The sequence below is a fragment of the Schistocerca cancellata genome, chromosome 1, assembly GCF_023864275.1.
Source record: "Schistocerca cancellata isolate TAMUIC-IGC-003103 chromosome 1, iqSchCanc2.1, whole genome shotgun sequence".
Taxonomy (NCBI): domain Eukaryota; kingdom Metazoa; phylum Arthropoda; class Insecta; order Orthoptera; family Acrididae; genus Schistocerca; species Schistocerca cancellata.
This window is the reverse complement of record NC_064626.1, coordinates 468280049-468294216: the sequence shown is the minus strand read 5'-3', so window position 1 is coordinate 468294216 and position 14168 is coordinate 468280049. Positions and strand designations below refer to the sequence as shown.

The 14168-nt window shown below is 37.7% G+C and overlaps 1 protein-coding gene across 1 annotated transcript in view; it reads left to right on the top strand.

The window, feature by feature from the left end:
- Positions 1 to 14168, top strand: part of LOC126177063 (ubiquitin carboxyl-terminal hydrolase 34) — a 479314-nt gene that overhangs the window by 237857 nt on the left and 227289 nt on the right. The window contains exons 24-25 of the mRNA XM_049924303.1: positions 6713 to 6903; positions 13897 to 14016. Coding sequence (XP_049780260.1) covers positions 6713 to 6903; positions 13897 to 14016 — 311 coding nt within the window. The remainder of the gene's footprint in view (positions 1 to 6712; positions 6904 to 13896; positions 14017 to 14168) is intronic.

The window sequence follows — 14168 nt, the reverse complement described above, 5'->3', positions numbered from 1 at the left end:
TTTAAATTCTGCCTTTGTAGACTTATACATTCTCTGTTATTAAATATTTTAACTGCTCCAAGGAAGTCACCTGAAAAGATTGTATGATCACCCAGTATCACTGACAAAGAGTGAATGTTTCCTTTGAACAAGGCTGATATCTGCACTCATACATCACATATTCGACATCATTTGTCCATGCATAATATTACTGTATGTCAGTACTTGAGGGTTTTTTAATACTATCACCATGTAGAACTTTCTGTTCAATACCATACCACCAATGACAAGCTTGCTGCCACTGGAGTGCTTCAATGACTTCATTTCATGTGCAACGAAAGGAATTATTAGTTAAGCATATTTATTTTTTGTCTACGTTCTTACACATCACTATTCGCCATCAGAGCCAATACTTACAGTGCCTCACAGCAGAAAGTTTTGATATATATCTTGACATCTTTACTCTTTGTCAGTTCTCTCTCTCTTTTTTAAAGGGCTTGCTGGATTCACAGCTGCATCTGTTACCAAGAAGGGATGGCATGAGCTTTGTATTGAATATCACACTGTGTGGCTTACAAGCATTCAGTACTATTTCCATCACTTTAGAGTCAAAGCAAAGGATTAACACAGTGCACAGTGCACATTGTCTGTTCAGTGTCTCTTTGGCATGTCATCTTAAGTTATCGTAAGTTATTATTATTATTATTACAGCATTGCAAGCTTGCAAGCATAGCACTGTGCATCTAGCATTAGTCATATCTATAATTGAACACACTCTATATTAATGTGTTCATTTGCCATCTTCAGCAAGGTTCTCCCAGACAGAGACAATTATTACTGTGCACACATGCAGACTTGCTGCTGTGTGGTATGTGTGGAACACCGTGTCCAGTTTCGCTGCAGACTATTGTGGCTTTTGTGATGTTTAGAACACGTCTATATATCCTGGGCCAGTTGTAGCTGTAATAATAACAAAAGCCTAAGGGTAATGTTATACACATGTAATAATAATTATAGATGGATGAATACTTACCGATAGGTCTCACCAGTAATTCTAGTGAGGGTCCACACAAGGTAATTCATTGCTATTATTTGTTACTACCACTTCTCGCATAGTGGGAGTTTGGGTAGCCATTTTTAAAGGGTATACAATTCCAGCATATGCAACACATGTGTTGGTGGACCCAATCAGGTAACACTTATTCTTTCCATTTTGCTGCACTGCAGTTATTTGTTGAACAATATTCCTCTTGTCAGCAGTCATATAATCCATTGTTATCATGTCTTTCCATTCTTGATGCAGAAAGTGGAGAGTACATTTCTCTGATAAGTGTTTAATGTTAAAATTATCTTTGCTCAATGCAAGTGTCTCCTAGATGCACATACAGCAAGTGAAGAAATGACCGTGCCAATGCAATCGAATTATAAAAAAATTGACATTACACACCAATGCATTATGCATTTTCAAATACCATATGTATTAAGTTGTTCTTGTGATATAATAAATGCAGGCTTCGCCTACTCACAGCTTCTGTGCAATATGATGGAGGCAGTAAAATTGCACTGCATTAAAATTAATACCGCAATGAATGGGGGAGGCGGGGTGGGGATGGCCTTCATGGGGCAGTGACATGATGATGTCATGTCAAAAAAAGTGCTGATCTCAGTGTTTTTAGCGAGAACTGACAGTAACCTTCTACTATTACTGTTTTAAGAGGAGTCACATTTTGGATCAATATACTGAACAAACTGCAGCCTCAGTGATACAGTACAATAAAAGACATGACTGTCAATCTCAGTTGATATGGATTTCAGCTGTTATTGACCACTAACTATTTCGTTGCAAGAGGTGCATTGACCAAAATAATACCCTTCTGTGAACACGCCCTTGAATACATCAACAAAGTGATAAACAATCCCATTTTTCTCTTTATACATCAGTAGATACCGCTTCTCGTAGCTGTGTTTCCCGCATATGTCTCAAACTCTTCATATGTGGTTTTTGATGACTTGATGTCTAATGCCATGCAGCACTTGCTGCTAAAGAAATGTGGACTTGATTAAGAGCAGAGTGGAAAGTAATTGCTAAAATTAATGCATTAACTGATTATATGTTATTGATTTTGCTTTACTAGTTTAAAGTTTGCTATGCAATTGAACACTTCCCTCAAAGAAAGTTATGTATAAAAATGTCATCATTCATATCCTGTAAAAGTACATTGTGTAAAAAAATATAATTTTCTCTTACAATGGCAAAAATAATGAAAAGTCTACAATAATGATTGAAGCAGAAGAAATGAATTAAAATTTGTGCCACAGCCGGGACTCGAACCCAGTGAAAAGTATTAACAGGATATATTATCAGATGTACTGAAATAATACAGTGTATTTCTTTAATTAACCTCCACAAAAAAGTAATTATGTATACAACAACAAACAAAAACAAAGACAAAATTTAGTAGGGGAAATATAAATTGAACTGTTCGCTCTGAAGCTAAATTCCCTGTATTGTACATCATTGTGCACATATCCAACAAGTCCCTCCTTTTGTCTGCTAGTAGAGGAAATCTCTTTATACAACAAAGAATTTAGGATTGACAGAGGGCATCAAAAAAGTTCAAAGGAAGGCAGTTCTTTTTGTATTATTTCTAAATGAGGGAGAGTTTATCTCGGATGTGATGAGTGAGTTTTGGTGGCAGTCATTACAACAAAGGCATTTTTCATTGCAGTGAGGTCTCTTCACAAATTTTTGCTCTTCAACATTCTCCTCAAAGTGTGAAAATATTTTGTTGGCCGCATCCACATAGGGAGAAGTGATCATTGTAATGAAATAAGAGAAATCATAGCTTGCACAGAAAGATTTGTGTTAATTTCTCCCATACACCGTTAGAGAGCAGAACTGTAGAGAAATAATGTGTAAGTGATTTGATAAACCCTCTGCCAGGGTACTCATGTAAATGTAGATGTTGGAAACCTCGTAACGGGTATAGGGGCGTTAACTTGAGGGTAATTTTCTCTTTTGTTTTTAGTAGAGAATGATGTACCCAAGGGTGAATGACATTATGACTAAGACACACATAGACTGAATTTGGATCATATGCATTTGATGTTCGACCTTGTAACTAGTAATTTTCAAGTTTGGATTACAGTTTTTAATTCCTTCAAGAACATTGACATCATCAGTGTCATTCTGGCTCGTTTCCTTTATGATGAAAGATGTACGTAAATGAGCTTCCAGTATTACATACATTCATTCATGACATCTGTTACCCTTCTTTTCTTCCCAGTTAGCGGAAAAGTATGGTCCCAGGGCAGAAAACCAGATGTTCTGAAACAATAAACTTTCTCTCCGCGCCTGCCGCAGTGGCTGTGCGGTTCTAGGCGCTCCAGTCCGGAGCCGCGCTGCTGCTATGGTCAAAGGTTCGAATCCTGCCTCGGGCATGGGTGTGTGTGATGTCCTTAGGTTAGTTAGTTTTAAGTAGTTCTAAGTTCTAGGGGACTAATGACCACAGCAGTTGAGTCCCATAGTGCTCAGAGCCTTTCTCTCCGCTGTTGGTAAAGTATCCTGTCAAAATGTTGTGGTGTGCAAAAGTGTCATTGCCCCATTGACACTTATGTTTACAATATAATGATTTACAAGTTGACTAGAAGAAGGGACTGGTTGGAAGGACATGTTCTGAGGCGTCAAGGGATCACCAATTTAGTATTGGAGGGTAAAAGTCGTAGAGGGAGACCAAGAGATGAATACATTAAAAGCAGATTCAGAAGGATGTAGGTTGCAGTAGGTACTTGGAGATGAAGAAGCTTGCACAGGATAGAGTATCATGGTGAGCTATATGAAACCAGTCACTGGACTGAAGACCACAACAGCAATGAGGTACAGTGCTCTTGTACTTGCCACTTTCAGTGTTTAAACAGTTTGAATGACTTTTTGGTAGACAACTCCTCCTCTTCTGTATATTGACATCTTAACAGGGACTGTTAGACCACCTTAAATAAAAATTTCTGTTAGATTTCGCTTTTGACAGTCAAGATTAGGAATTTTGTGTATGTGAATTTGTTAAAAGTGCATAATGGTGTTTCATTCTGACAGTGTATTGATTCTGCAAATATTAGCAGCTCCACTTCCCTGAGATGTATGCACATGTATCGACAGTCTCTTGAAAAATGATCAGGAAAGTGAATATTAAATTCGAATGTTCTATGTTTTTTATGTTGTACTTTCTAAGATGTTCCACACCCACAAAACTCCTCTCACTTTTGGGTCTATGGAACAAAAACTGGATGTAATCTAATCTAGTCTTTGATGCAGTCCTTTCAGGCACATCTTTATCAGCTATGGAAATATAAGATTTTCCACTGTTCCTCACACATTTATTGACGTTCTGCTTCCAGTTTGATTGATCTGTTTTCTTTTCTGTGCTTTTATTTAACAATACAATATCCTTTGGAGTGAAACTTATATCAGCCACATGTGCTGTTTTCATTGATATACAATGTTCTTCCTGGATGGTTAACTTTACATCTGCAAATAGTTCAACTTGTTAATGGAAAAAAATACATCCATTGCTACAGTAGCATGTCTCACGTGAGTCCACCGAAAACTCAATATTTCCAAGAATGTGATGTGCAAACTTCTTTGAGCGAGGTCTTCAATTGCATTGTTATATGTTTATGATGCGTCAGTGTGGTGTTTTTCCCCTTCTTTTTTTCTCTTTTTGCTGTTTATTGTTTGAGGTGTTCTTGTCTGAATGATGAATGAAACCGAAAGGTTGGCAGTGCCACCAGTCAGTTCCATTGACTGTTCTGTGCATAACCTGAGTCTCTTCACCTGGCATACTGTATTCCAAAATTCAGTATGAATTATAATTATTGCCATTCTGCTTGTACATAGTTTCAATACATTAAGATGATCAACTCTTTGGTTAAGAAGAATACTTGAAATTTCGGAAAAAATATGCATACTGTTCTTTGAGTAATGAATAGTTTAGTGGCAACTACTTCCTGAAGTCAGCACTGTCAGTATCGTAATTAACATAATGCTTCCAAATGCCCCTTGATGTACATTATGACATACCTCCATATAACTTTATACACCATTCTCCCACAAATGTTTAATTAATAATAGGACCGTTGTAATCTTCTGTTTGTCAGTATATAGCAAAAAGGTGAAACTGGATATTCAGAAAGTGTTTTGCTCTTTAATAGTATCGTGACTAGTAATAAAAATAATTTCCGTGTAGATTTTACTTCTTTGCCTAGTGGGTCATTTTGAGGTGGATTGGGGGTGGGGTGTAGCTGTGCATGTTTTCCTGTCCTCAAGCAAAGGACTTAACTTGTTTCCTACAGCCATAAGGCAAGAAATTAAGAATCACATTGAACTGAAAATAAAATTTAATGAAATACACTTCTTTTTACCCATTATTGCTACAGATTCAAGAGTGGAACACTCATCTTAAGAGTACATAATTGATTGTGTTTGAATTAAATTCTTCTGCATTTGTGATTTTGACACACAGATTACTCTTAATCTTTTCAGCTACCTGTAACTGTTGTTTGTATATTCATGTAAACACTACACAAGCAATAGTAGATAAACAACTTACTTTGGGAATAGCTACTTTCCTTCCTACTTCATATGTTTATTCCTAGGCCACGTAAACATAAATATAATGAAGCAGTTCACTTATAGACAATTGTTAATAAACACTGTAGAGTTATTTTTTACCAGCTACTTCTCTTATCAACATAGTGTCACCTCTTGGTATTTCACACTGAAATAAATTGTTGAGAAGTAGAATAATGTGCACCTGATATGAGAGAATGTAAGTGTTCATTAAGCTCAAATGTTTATTACTGTGGATAACCCCTATATATATTGGAAACAAGATCAGACACCATTTGTGGCCGACTTCTGCTTATGCTTAGCAAGATCAGTAGAGATTCAGAATGGGGAATACGACAAATAAAATCATATGACAAAACCGGATTGAAAATTGTACTCAGCTACTGCAAGCAGTCAATTGATTCCACACCTGAAGAAGTGGATTGCTTCACAGAAATCATTTAACATTGTGAACAAATTAATTGCTAGGTTTAGTTTATTACTTTATTTTAAGAAATACAGCTGGGTGCACAGTTAAGTTTGCTGTTGCTGCAGCATCTAGTTTGCAGTCGATGTTGTAATGATGTACTGACTGAACACTCGAATGTGTATTAAGCTTATTGAAGGTAATGTGAAAGTGCAAACAAAAATTCATAAAATAGCAGCTGCTTGCTGTATTTTAAAAAATAATATAATCCACAACCATAGAACTCAACAACCAGTAAAATGGATAAATTATTGCAGTTTAATCTATCTATTTGCATGTGCCATGGATCGTAGTATTGACCACCCATTATGATCAGTGAGTTTTATGTTTGTAATAAATTTTCTCGGTAAAAAAAGAAGTTGTGACTTTCTGACCACAGTCATGATTGTCTTAGCACCGCATATTATCTTTATTTCGTACTTGTGTGTAACAAATACTATCTTCCTCGATGACAGATGGCTGTTTGCAGCATTGTAAATCAAATATAGGTAGTGCAGAAATTACCACCAAATAAAGCACAGAGTGGAATACATTGGACGTGATATCCCTTACAGTCATCTGGTGAAAGTATTGTCATTTTGTGTAACTGTGTATGTGCAGGAACATCTCAGACTCTGAAGAAAGTTTTTTTTTTTTTGCAGGCGTCTTACAGCAGGAGGGCAGTGAGTGGCAGCAGGATTGTTTAGCTTGTCTGTTGAAACTGCTCTGCCACCTAGGAGTCCAGACTGATGATTCTGATTTCCTGCATGATATTGGTAGCATACGTAACAAACGTGCTCGCCGTTTTCACAAGCTTAACAGTGATAAATCATCTCTTCCAAAACTGAATGATGTAAGTATATTCATGAACTTTATTTGTTTATCCTATGGCAACAACAGCAAACATTGATAGGTATATAAGGTTTAATTTTACATGTATATCTAGTTAAGTATTTACATATAGATTAGTTTCACTTTTTGGCACAAATTTTGTACACATTTTTAAATTGTGAAAATTACTACTTTAATATTACTGACTACTTTAACTGATATACGAGGTGCATTCAAGTTCTAAGGCCTCCGATTTTTTTTCTAATTAACTACTCACCCGAAATCGATGAAACTGGCGTTACTTCTCGACGTAATCACCCTGCAGACGTACACATTTTTCACAACGCTGACGCCATGATTCCATGGCAGCGGCGAAGGCTTCTTTAGGAGTCTGTATTGACCACTGGAAAATCGCTGAGGCAATAGCAGCACGGCTGGTGAATGTGCGGCCACGGAGAGTGTCTTTCATTGTTGGAAAAAGCCAAAAGTCACTAGGAGCCAGGTCAGGTGAGTAGGGAGCATGAGGAATCACTTCAAAGTTGTTATCACGAAGAAACTGTTGCGTAACGTTAGCTCGATGTGCGGGTGCATTGTCTTGGTGAAACAGCACACGCGCAGCCCTTCCCGGACGTTTTTGTTGCAGTGCAGGAAGGAATTTGTTCTTCAAAACATTTTCGTAGGATGCACCTGTTACCGTAGTGCCCTTTGGAACGCAATGGGTAAGGATTACGCCCTCGCTGTCCCAGAACATGGACACGCATCATTTTTTCAGCACTGGCGGTTACCGGAAATTTTTTTGGTGGCAGTGAATCTGTGTGCTTCCATTGAGCTGACTGGCGCTTTGTTTCTGGATTGAAAAATGGCATCCACGTCTCATCCATTGTCACAACCGATGAAAAGAAAGTCCCATTCATGCTGTCGTTGCGCGTCAACATTGCTTGGCAACATGCCACACGGGCAGCCATGTGGTCGTCCGTCAGCATCCGTGGCACCCACCTGGATGACACTTCGCATTTTCAGGTTGTCATCCAGGATTGTGTGCACAGAAATGCCAACTCTGGAGACAATCTGTTCAACACTCATTCGGCGATCCCCCAAAACAATTCTCTCCACTTTCTCGATCATGTCGTCAGACCGGCTTGTGCGAGCCCGAGGTTGTTTCGGTTTGTTGTCACACGATGTTCTGCCTTCATTAAACTGTCGCACCCACGAATGCACTTTCGACACATCCATAACTCCATCACCACATGTCTCCTTCAACTTCGATGAATTTCAATTTGTTTCACACCCCGCAAATTCAGAAAACGAATGATTGCACACTGTTCAAGTAAGGAAAATGTCGGCATTTTAAGTATTTAAAACAGTTCTCATTCTCGCCGCTGGTGATAAAATTCCATCTGCCGTACGGTGCTGCCATCTCTGGGACGTATTGACAATGAATGCGGCCTCATTTTAAAACAATGCGCATGTTTCTATCTCTTTCCAGTCCGGAGAAAAAAAATCAGAGGCCTTAGAACTTGAATGCACCTCGTAATTGCAAGTTAAAAAAAAAAAGACAGATACATTTAATCTTGGTTCAAAATCTAATGTTGAAGCCCACTAACAGCAGAGGGAGTAGCATTAATAAAGTCACTATATGGTCTCTAAAAATATGTTGAACTGTTTGTTCTTGGGCCGTACAATCACAGGCTGGAGAATCTTGGTGTCCCCACTTGTGCATCATAGTGTTGCACCTGGTGTGGCCAGTTCTGTTCAGCCTTGTCCACTCGCTTCTCTGCGGATGAAATCATGGTAGGCTGGCAGTTGGGTCTTGGACACCTTGATGCGCTGTTGTTGCAGCATTCCACCTCCTGTGCCACTCTTTTTTAATGTCAAACTTCTCGTCGCTCCTTCCATTATGCCACAGTGGATTGTGAGATTTTAAGTGGTCTGGGAGAGGGTTATTTAAGACTGTGTGAATTGGGAGGTCTTGTGGGTAGTCGGGGTTGTGTAGTTTCCTCCATTTTCGATTGGTTGCTTCTTGGCATCGTAATTCAGGTGGTGAGATGTTGCTGATGGTGTGCAGCCAGGGGATCAGGGTGGATTTTAATGTGCCTGTAATAATCCTCATTGACTCATGCTTGTGTACGTCCAGCTTCCTCGTGTGGGCACTATGTTACCACACTGGAGCACAGTATTCGGCACCTGGGTACACCAGCGTAAGTATTGTAGTACTTAGAGTAGATGCATTGGCACCCCATGTTGTACCAGCTAGTTTCATATGATGTTGATTTGGATCTCTAGTTTTTGGCTTGTTTTTTCCAAATGTTTTTTATACATCAGAGACCAGTCTAGTGTGACGCTAAGGTATTTACGCTGGAAATTATTTCTAACCTTTTGTTGGCAGAAGCACACATTCAACTGCTGGTTTGCAATACTGTTGTTTAGATGGAATGTGCAGACTTCTGTCTTTGCTGCATTTGGCTGGAGTCATGCTTTGTAGTATGTGTTGAGAGTTTCTAAGTGTCTAGATAACATAGCTTCTACGTCCTCAAGTCTGCTGGTTTGCATGGTTGTGACAAGGTCGTAGACATAGTAAAACTTTTCAAAAGCAGTGTTTGGCATATCACTGGTGTACAGATTGAAAAGCAGAGGTGCTAGGACGGACTCTTGGGGGAGCCCATTTTTTAAGGTAAATGACTTGCCTCTGTTTTTGTCCAACACTAACCTTGAAATAATGGTTGGTTAACATTTTTCCCACAAGTGTCATCAGTTTCTTACTTGAGAGATGCTTTTTTTAACTTCAGCAGGAGTCCATGTAGCCCCACAGTGTCATATGCTGCTGACAGATCAACAAAGGCCACTGATGTCTTTAGTTTGTTTTGGAATCCAGCCTCAATATACGATGTCAAGGCTAGGACCTGCTCACAGCAGCTCCGCTTGCTTTGAACCCAGCCTGATATGTTGGGGTTATGTTGTTTATTATTCCTTGTATTCTGTTATGGATGCGTTGTTCCAGTAGTTTGAAGCACATGCTCAGCAGTGCAATTGGCCAGTAACTTGAGGTGTCATGGACTGGCTTTTCAGATTTCAGGATTGCTAGTGTGTGTGTGATCTCAAACTGTTGAGGCACCCTTCTGGTCTTGAGTATATCATTGTAGAACCTCTCCAGCCAAGTTCTTCCATGTTCCCTTTGTGTTTATAAATTCAGGGAATATGCCATCGAGTCCTGAGGCTTTTCTCATTTTCAGTGTTTTGATGGCCTCATTTATACGTCTTTCAGTAAAGGGTTCTGATAGTGTGGTGTGATCATGGAGGTGCCTATTGACTTCATTCAGTTCGTTCTTTACTTTTTCTTTCATGATTGTGTCTACAGGGATCTTCTCAACTCTTGATTTTATGTGTAGTGCCAGTTCTGATGGCGTTATCTTTGGTTGTTGATTGCAGACATTGTTTTCTTAATAATCCCTATGCCTATCTGCTTGAATGAGTGGAATTTAAACTAGATGTCAGGTCTATCCATTTCTGCTTTCTTGCTTCGTTTAGCTGTTCTAGAATTATATTACTAGTATCAGGGTTTTCAGTTTTTCGGTATTCTGCATACAAGTTGTCTATTGTGTCGCCCCAGCAAGGGATGTGTTATTTCCTTAGCCCTCGCGATATATTGTTTGGCTGCACCAATTATGACTCCCACGAATCTTTTGTAGTTTTCTGCTTTTGGGGCTACGCAGCGTAGGTTGCTGTCTACTTCCTGTGTAAGCTGATCCCAGTTAGCTTTCTTGAAATTCCGTCTTGGCTTGTTAATGGAATTTATTAGGGGTATCTCCAGTCCTGTTTTGATTATTGTTGGGTGGTGGGCTTCTTGGGAAGCTCTTTAGGACTTCCCTTCCACGACTCAAGGGGAGTGTGTTTTCATTGGTGGAGAGGAAAAGTGAGTCAGGATTAGAGTCAGTGTGCCACCTAGCAGAGTGAAAGGTTTTCGGTTCTTTGGCATTGTAGATGAGATAGAGTTTTTCTCCTTCTACCCATTTCACTAATATTTCCCCATTTATGTCACTGTTTGTATAATCCCAGGTTCGTGTGGTGGCTGTTGAAATCGTGATCTTATCATTATGCACAACTGTCACGTTAAAGAGGCAATATCAGAGCCATAGACGGAATGCCAAGTATTAGAATAAGTAATAAATGAAAAGCACCAGTTTGCTTTTGTTCTACAATATTAGAATAATAATAATAAATAATAATAATAATAATAATAATAATAATTATTATTATTATTATTATTATTATAGTTCTACAATATTAGAATAAGTATGAAGTTTCCTACAGTCACAAAAAAATATGTTGAACTTGGTGATACGAGTATTCAGTTAACAATGAATACAACTTTTGTTTCTAAAGCAAATTATTTACATTTAGACATATTCTCATTTTAAAGAGATAAACTTCCCAAACCTCGATCATTTCCTTAACCCCTCTGAAAAATAGAAATTGTCAAGTTCTCTAAAATAGACCTCTATCTGAACAATGGCCATTTTGTTTGGGCAGAATTTTTCACTTATGAGGCATATCTTCAAGTTTGGGAACAAGAAGAAATCCCAGGTAGCCATGTTGGACAAATATAGGGGATGCAGCGACAATTCATACAGTCCTGTAGTCACAGTTCCAGGTGACTGCGCTGTTATGTTATAATCCCTTCCTTGTCAAATGGAGCAGTGTTTCCTTCAGTTTCTTGATAATGCTGTCCAATATCTCACATTAATATTGTACAGCGATTGTTGTCCTTTTATTGTAAAGATTTTATGAATATGACACCATTCGCATGATCCCTGTAAATTTTCTGGTAAATGGGTCTATCCCCAAAACAACTTATTGTTTTGATTGTTGCTTGGTTTCTCAGGTATAATGATGAATCCAGGTCTCATCTGTGGTGACAGGCTGATGCATAAAGTCATTTTGATCATGCCTAAATTGCTCCAAACACAACTTCAAAGCCAAAACCCACATTCACTTGTCCACATCAACAATCTCAGGACTCTTCTTCACCAGCTTCTCATGTAAGATTTTTCATTGAAACACCCTTGGCATCTGCTACATCACACTTCGTTGTTTGACCATGTGTAAATCTGTTGGACCAAAATTCAGCTATTTGTTTTACTTATTTTGTGTTTACTATTAGATATTAGTTTAATTTTTTGTCATAAGAAACCCAAAACCATGTTCTGAAATAGTGCTTTGTTTCTCCACTAAACAGTGTCACAAGTTCCTCCAAAAAATCGTAACACAACACACACACAAATGTCACACTACAAATGTAAATCCACCTGATGATGGAGGTTAAAACCTTTGAAATGCGTCGTGGAGATAACAGTAAACTTGTTTCATTTAATATCAACTACTGACATTTATCGTGAAGGATCTCCATCAACAACATCCTGTTTCACTTTTATCTCGTTACACATTTTCCCATCCAAAAGGAAGTATGAGTCGCTGAAGAGTTCTACATATTTTCCATCTCAGTGATAACCACATAATACAACATACTTAAATGGCTACCAAATCCAAAATATTCTATGAAGCAGTGTAACTTTGGTTTTATCTTCCACTAACTGATGGTGGCCCACAATGGTAACATCAAATCACATCAGAAAAAACATCCATCTTCAAGCACAGGTACTTGTTGAATTACCTGCTGCTGCTGTTTGATATTATTCATGTACTGCATGCTGTCATAATGTACTCATTAAGAGGTTTAATCTTACATTAAAAGTTTTATACAGCAAGTATTGCAATTAGAAACTGAGTGTTTCTCTCGGGGCAGCATATCTGACTGTATGCAAAATGCCCAGACTTCAGTCATCCAGTATTTGAGAATGAGAGAACTTAGGGACTTTCAACAAACTTTACTCATAATTTCAAACTTTTTTGAAATTTTTTCTCAACTCCCCCAAACCATGAAATGATGAAAGGAAAAAAGTTTATCACTTACTACATTTCTGTTGTTCATGCAGTAAAATGACAGCGTCAGGCCTGATGTTTTAATTTATTGCTTCATTACTACTAATGCTATTCACAACACAGTTTGCAGACAGTATCCACATATAGCTCTGAGTTTACCTGCAAAATTATGTCATTTTTCGACACATAGTTCAGGAGATATGAAGTGATAAACATTTAGGTGCATGTAAGACTTCAATATCAGGCAAGCCGTTTTAATTTTTAATTTATTACTTTTCTACTGCTTACTCCATTCTCAACACACTTGGCATGTGGTATCTACATACATTGATTAATGTACCTGCAAAATTGTATTATTGTATGACATATAGTTTAGGAATTATGACATCATAAACATTGAGATACATGAAGAACTAGCTTTTGCTTGAAATGAAGTGCGAATTAACCAGTTTACATTCATCCAGTGTTTCCTAATGAAAGCATGCAGTGACTTCCAAAAAGCTTTAACCATAATTTCAAATCGTTTCTAAATTTTGTCTGACTTTACACACTTAATGAAAAATATTTAATATGTTAACTCATTTTTAAACTAATCAGATGTTTGAAACTGTTTTGTACATGGGTGTTCGATTCTTTAAAGAATCGGGTTTATTGGTAGAAACTAGTGTGGTGGCTGATCTGAAGAGCTTACCATCAGCTCTTGTGTAACATTTTGTGTTAATGAGTACTGTCAAATAATCTTGAGGAAAGTTGAACTGCAGGATATTAAATCTCCAGATTTTTTTTTATAGAAACCATTAAACAACAAATGATTTGTGAACTTTATCAGTCAAGATATTTGACAGATCGTAAATCATAGTATGTTGTAAAACTGTCATTATTTAATTCATAAATTTATATCTGTGTCACTGGTTCTTATTAATTGTATTGACTTGCGAAGTTTACAAACTATCTCTGCGTAATAATGTTTGAATGTGCCTTATAAAGTAATGAATGAATGACAGACAGTGACAGCTGTTACAGAATTCTTTTCGGAGTGTATTTCAGTTGCCTATAGGTTTGTTATTTTTGTTACTAGGACATGCTACAGATGATGGATATCGACACAGTTATACCAAGGTTAACAAGTATTCTCTATGAGGCATCTCTTCCTCGTGATCCAAACCATTATAAGACTGGCTTTTGGGGTCGAGCACAGGTTTGTTGCACACACATTTTATACAGTAATAAATATTTTAACTTATTCCTCTTAAAATTAGACATATGAACATGGATCCCACTATTTAGAACATAAGTTAGTCAGTTTGTAAAAAGTGAATATTATAATTTAAAAATTCTATTTGTTGGTGG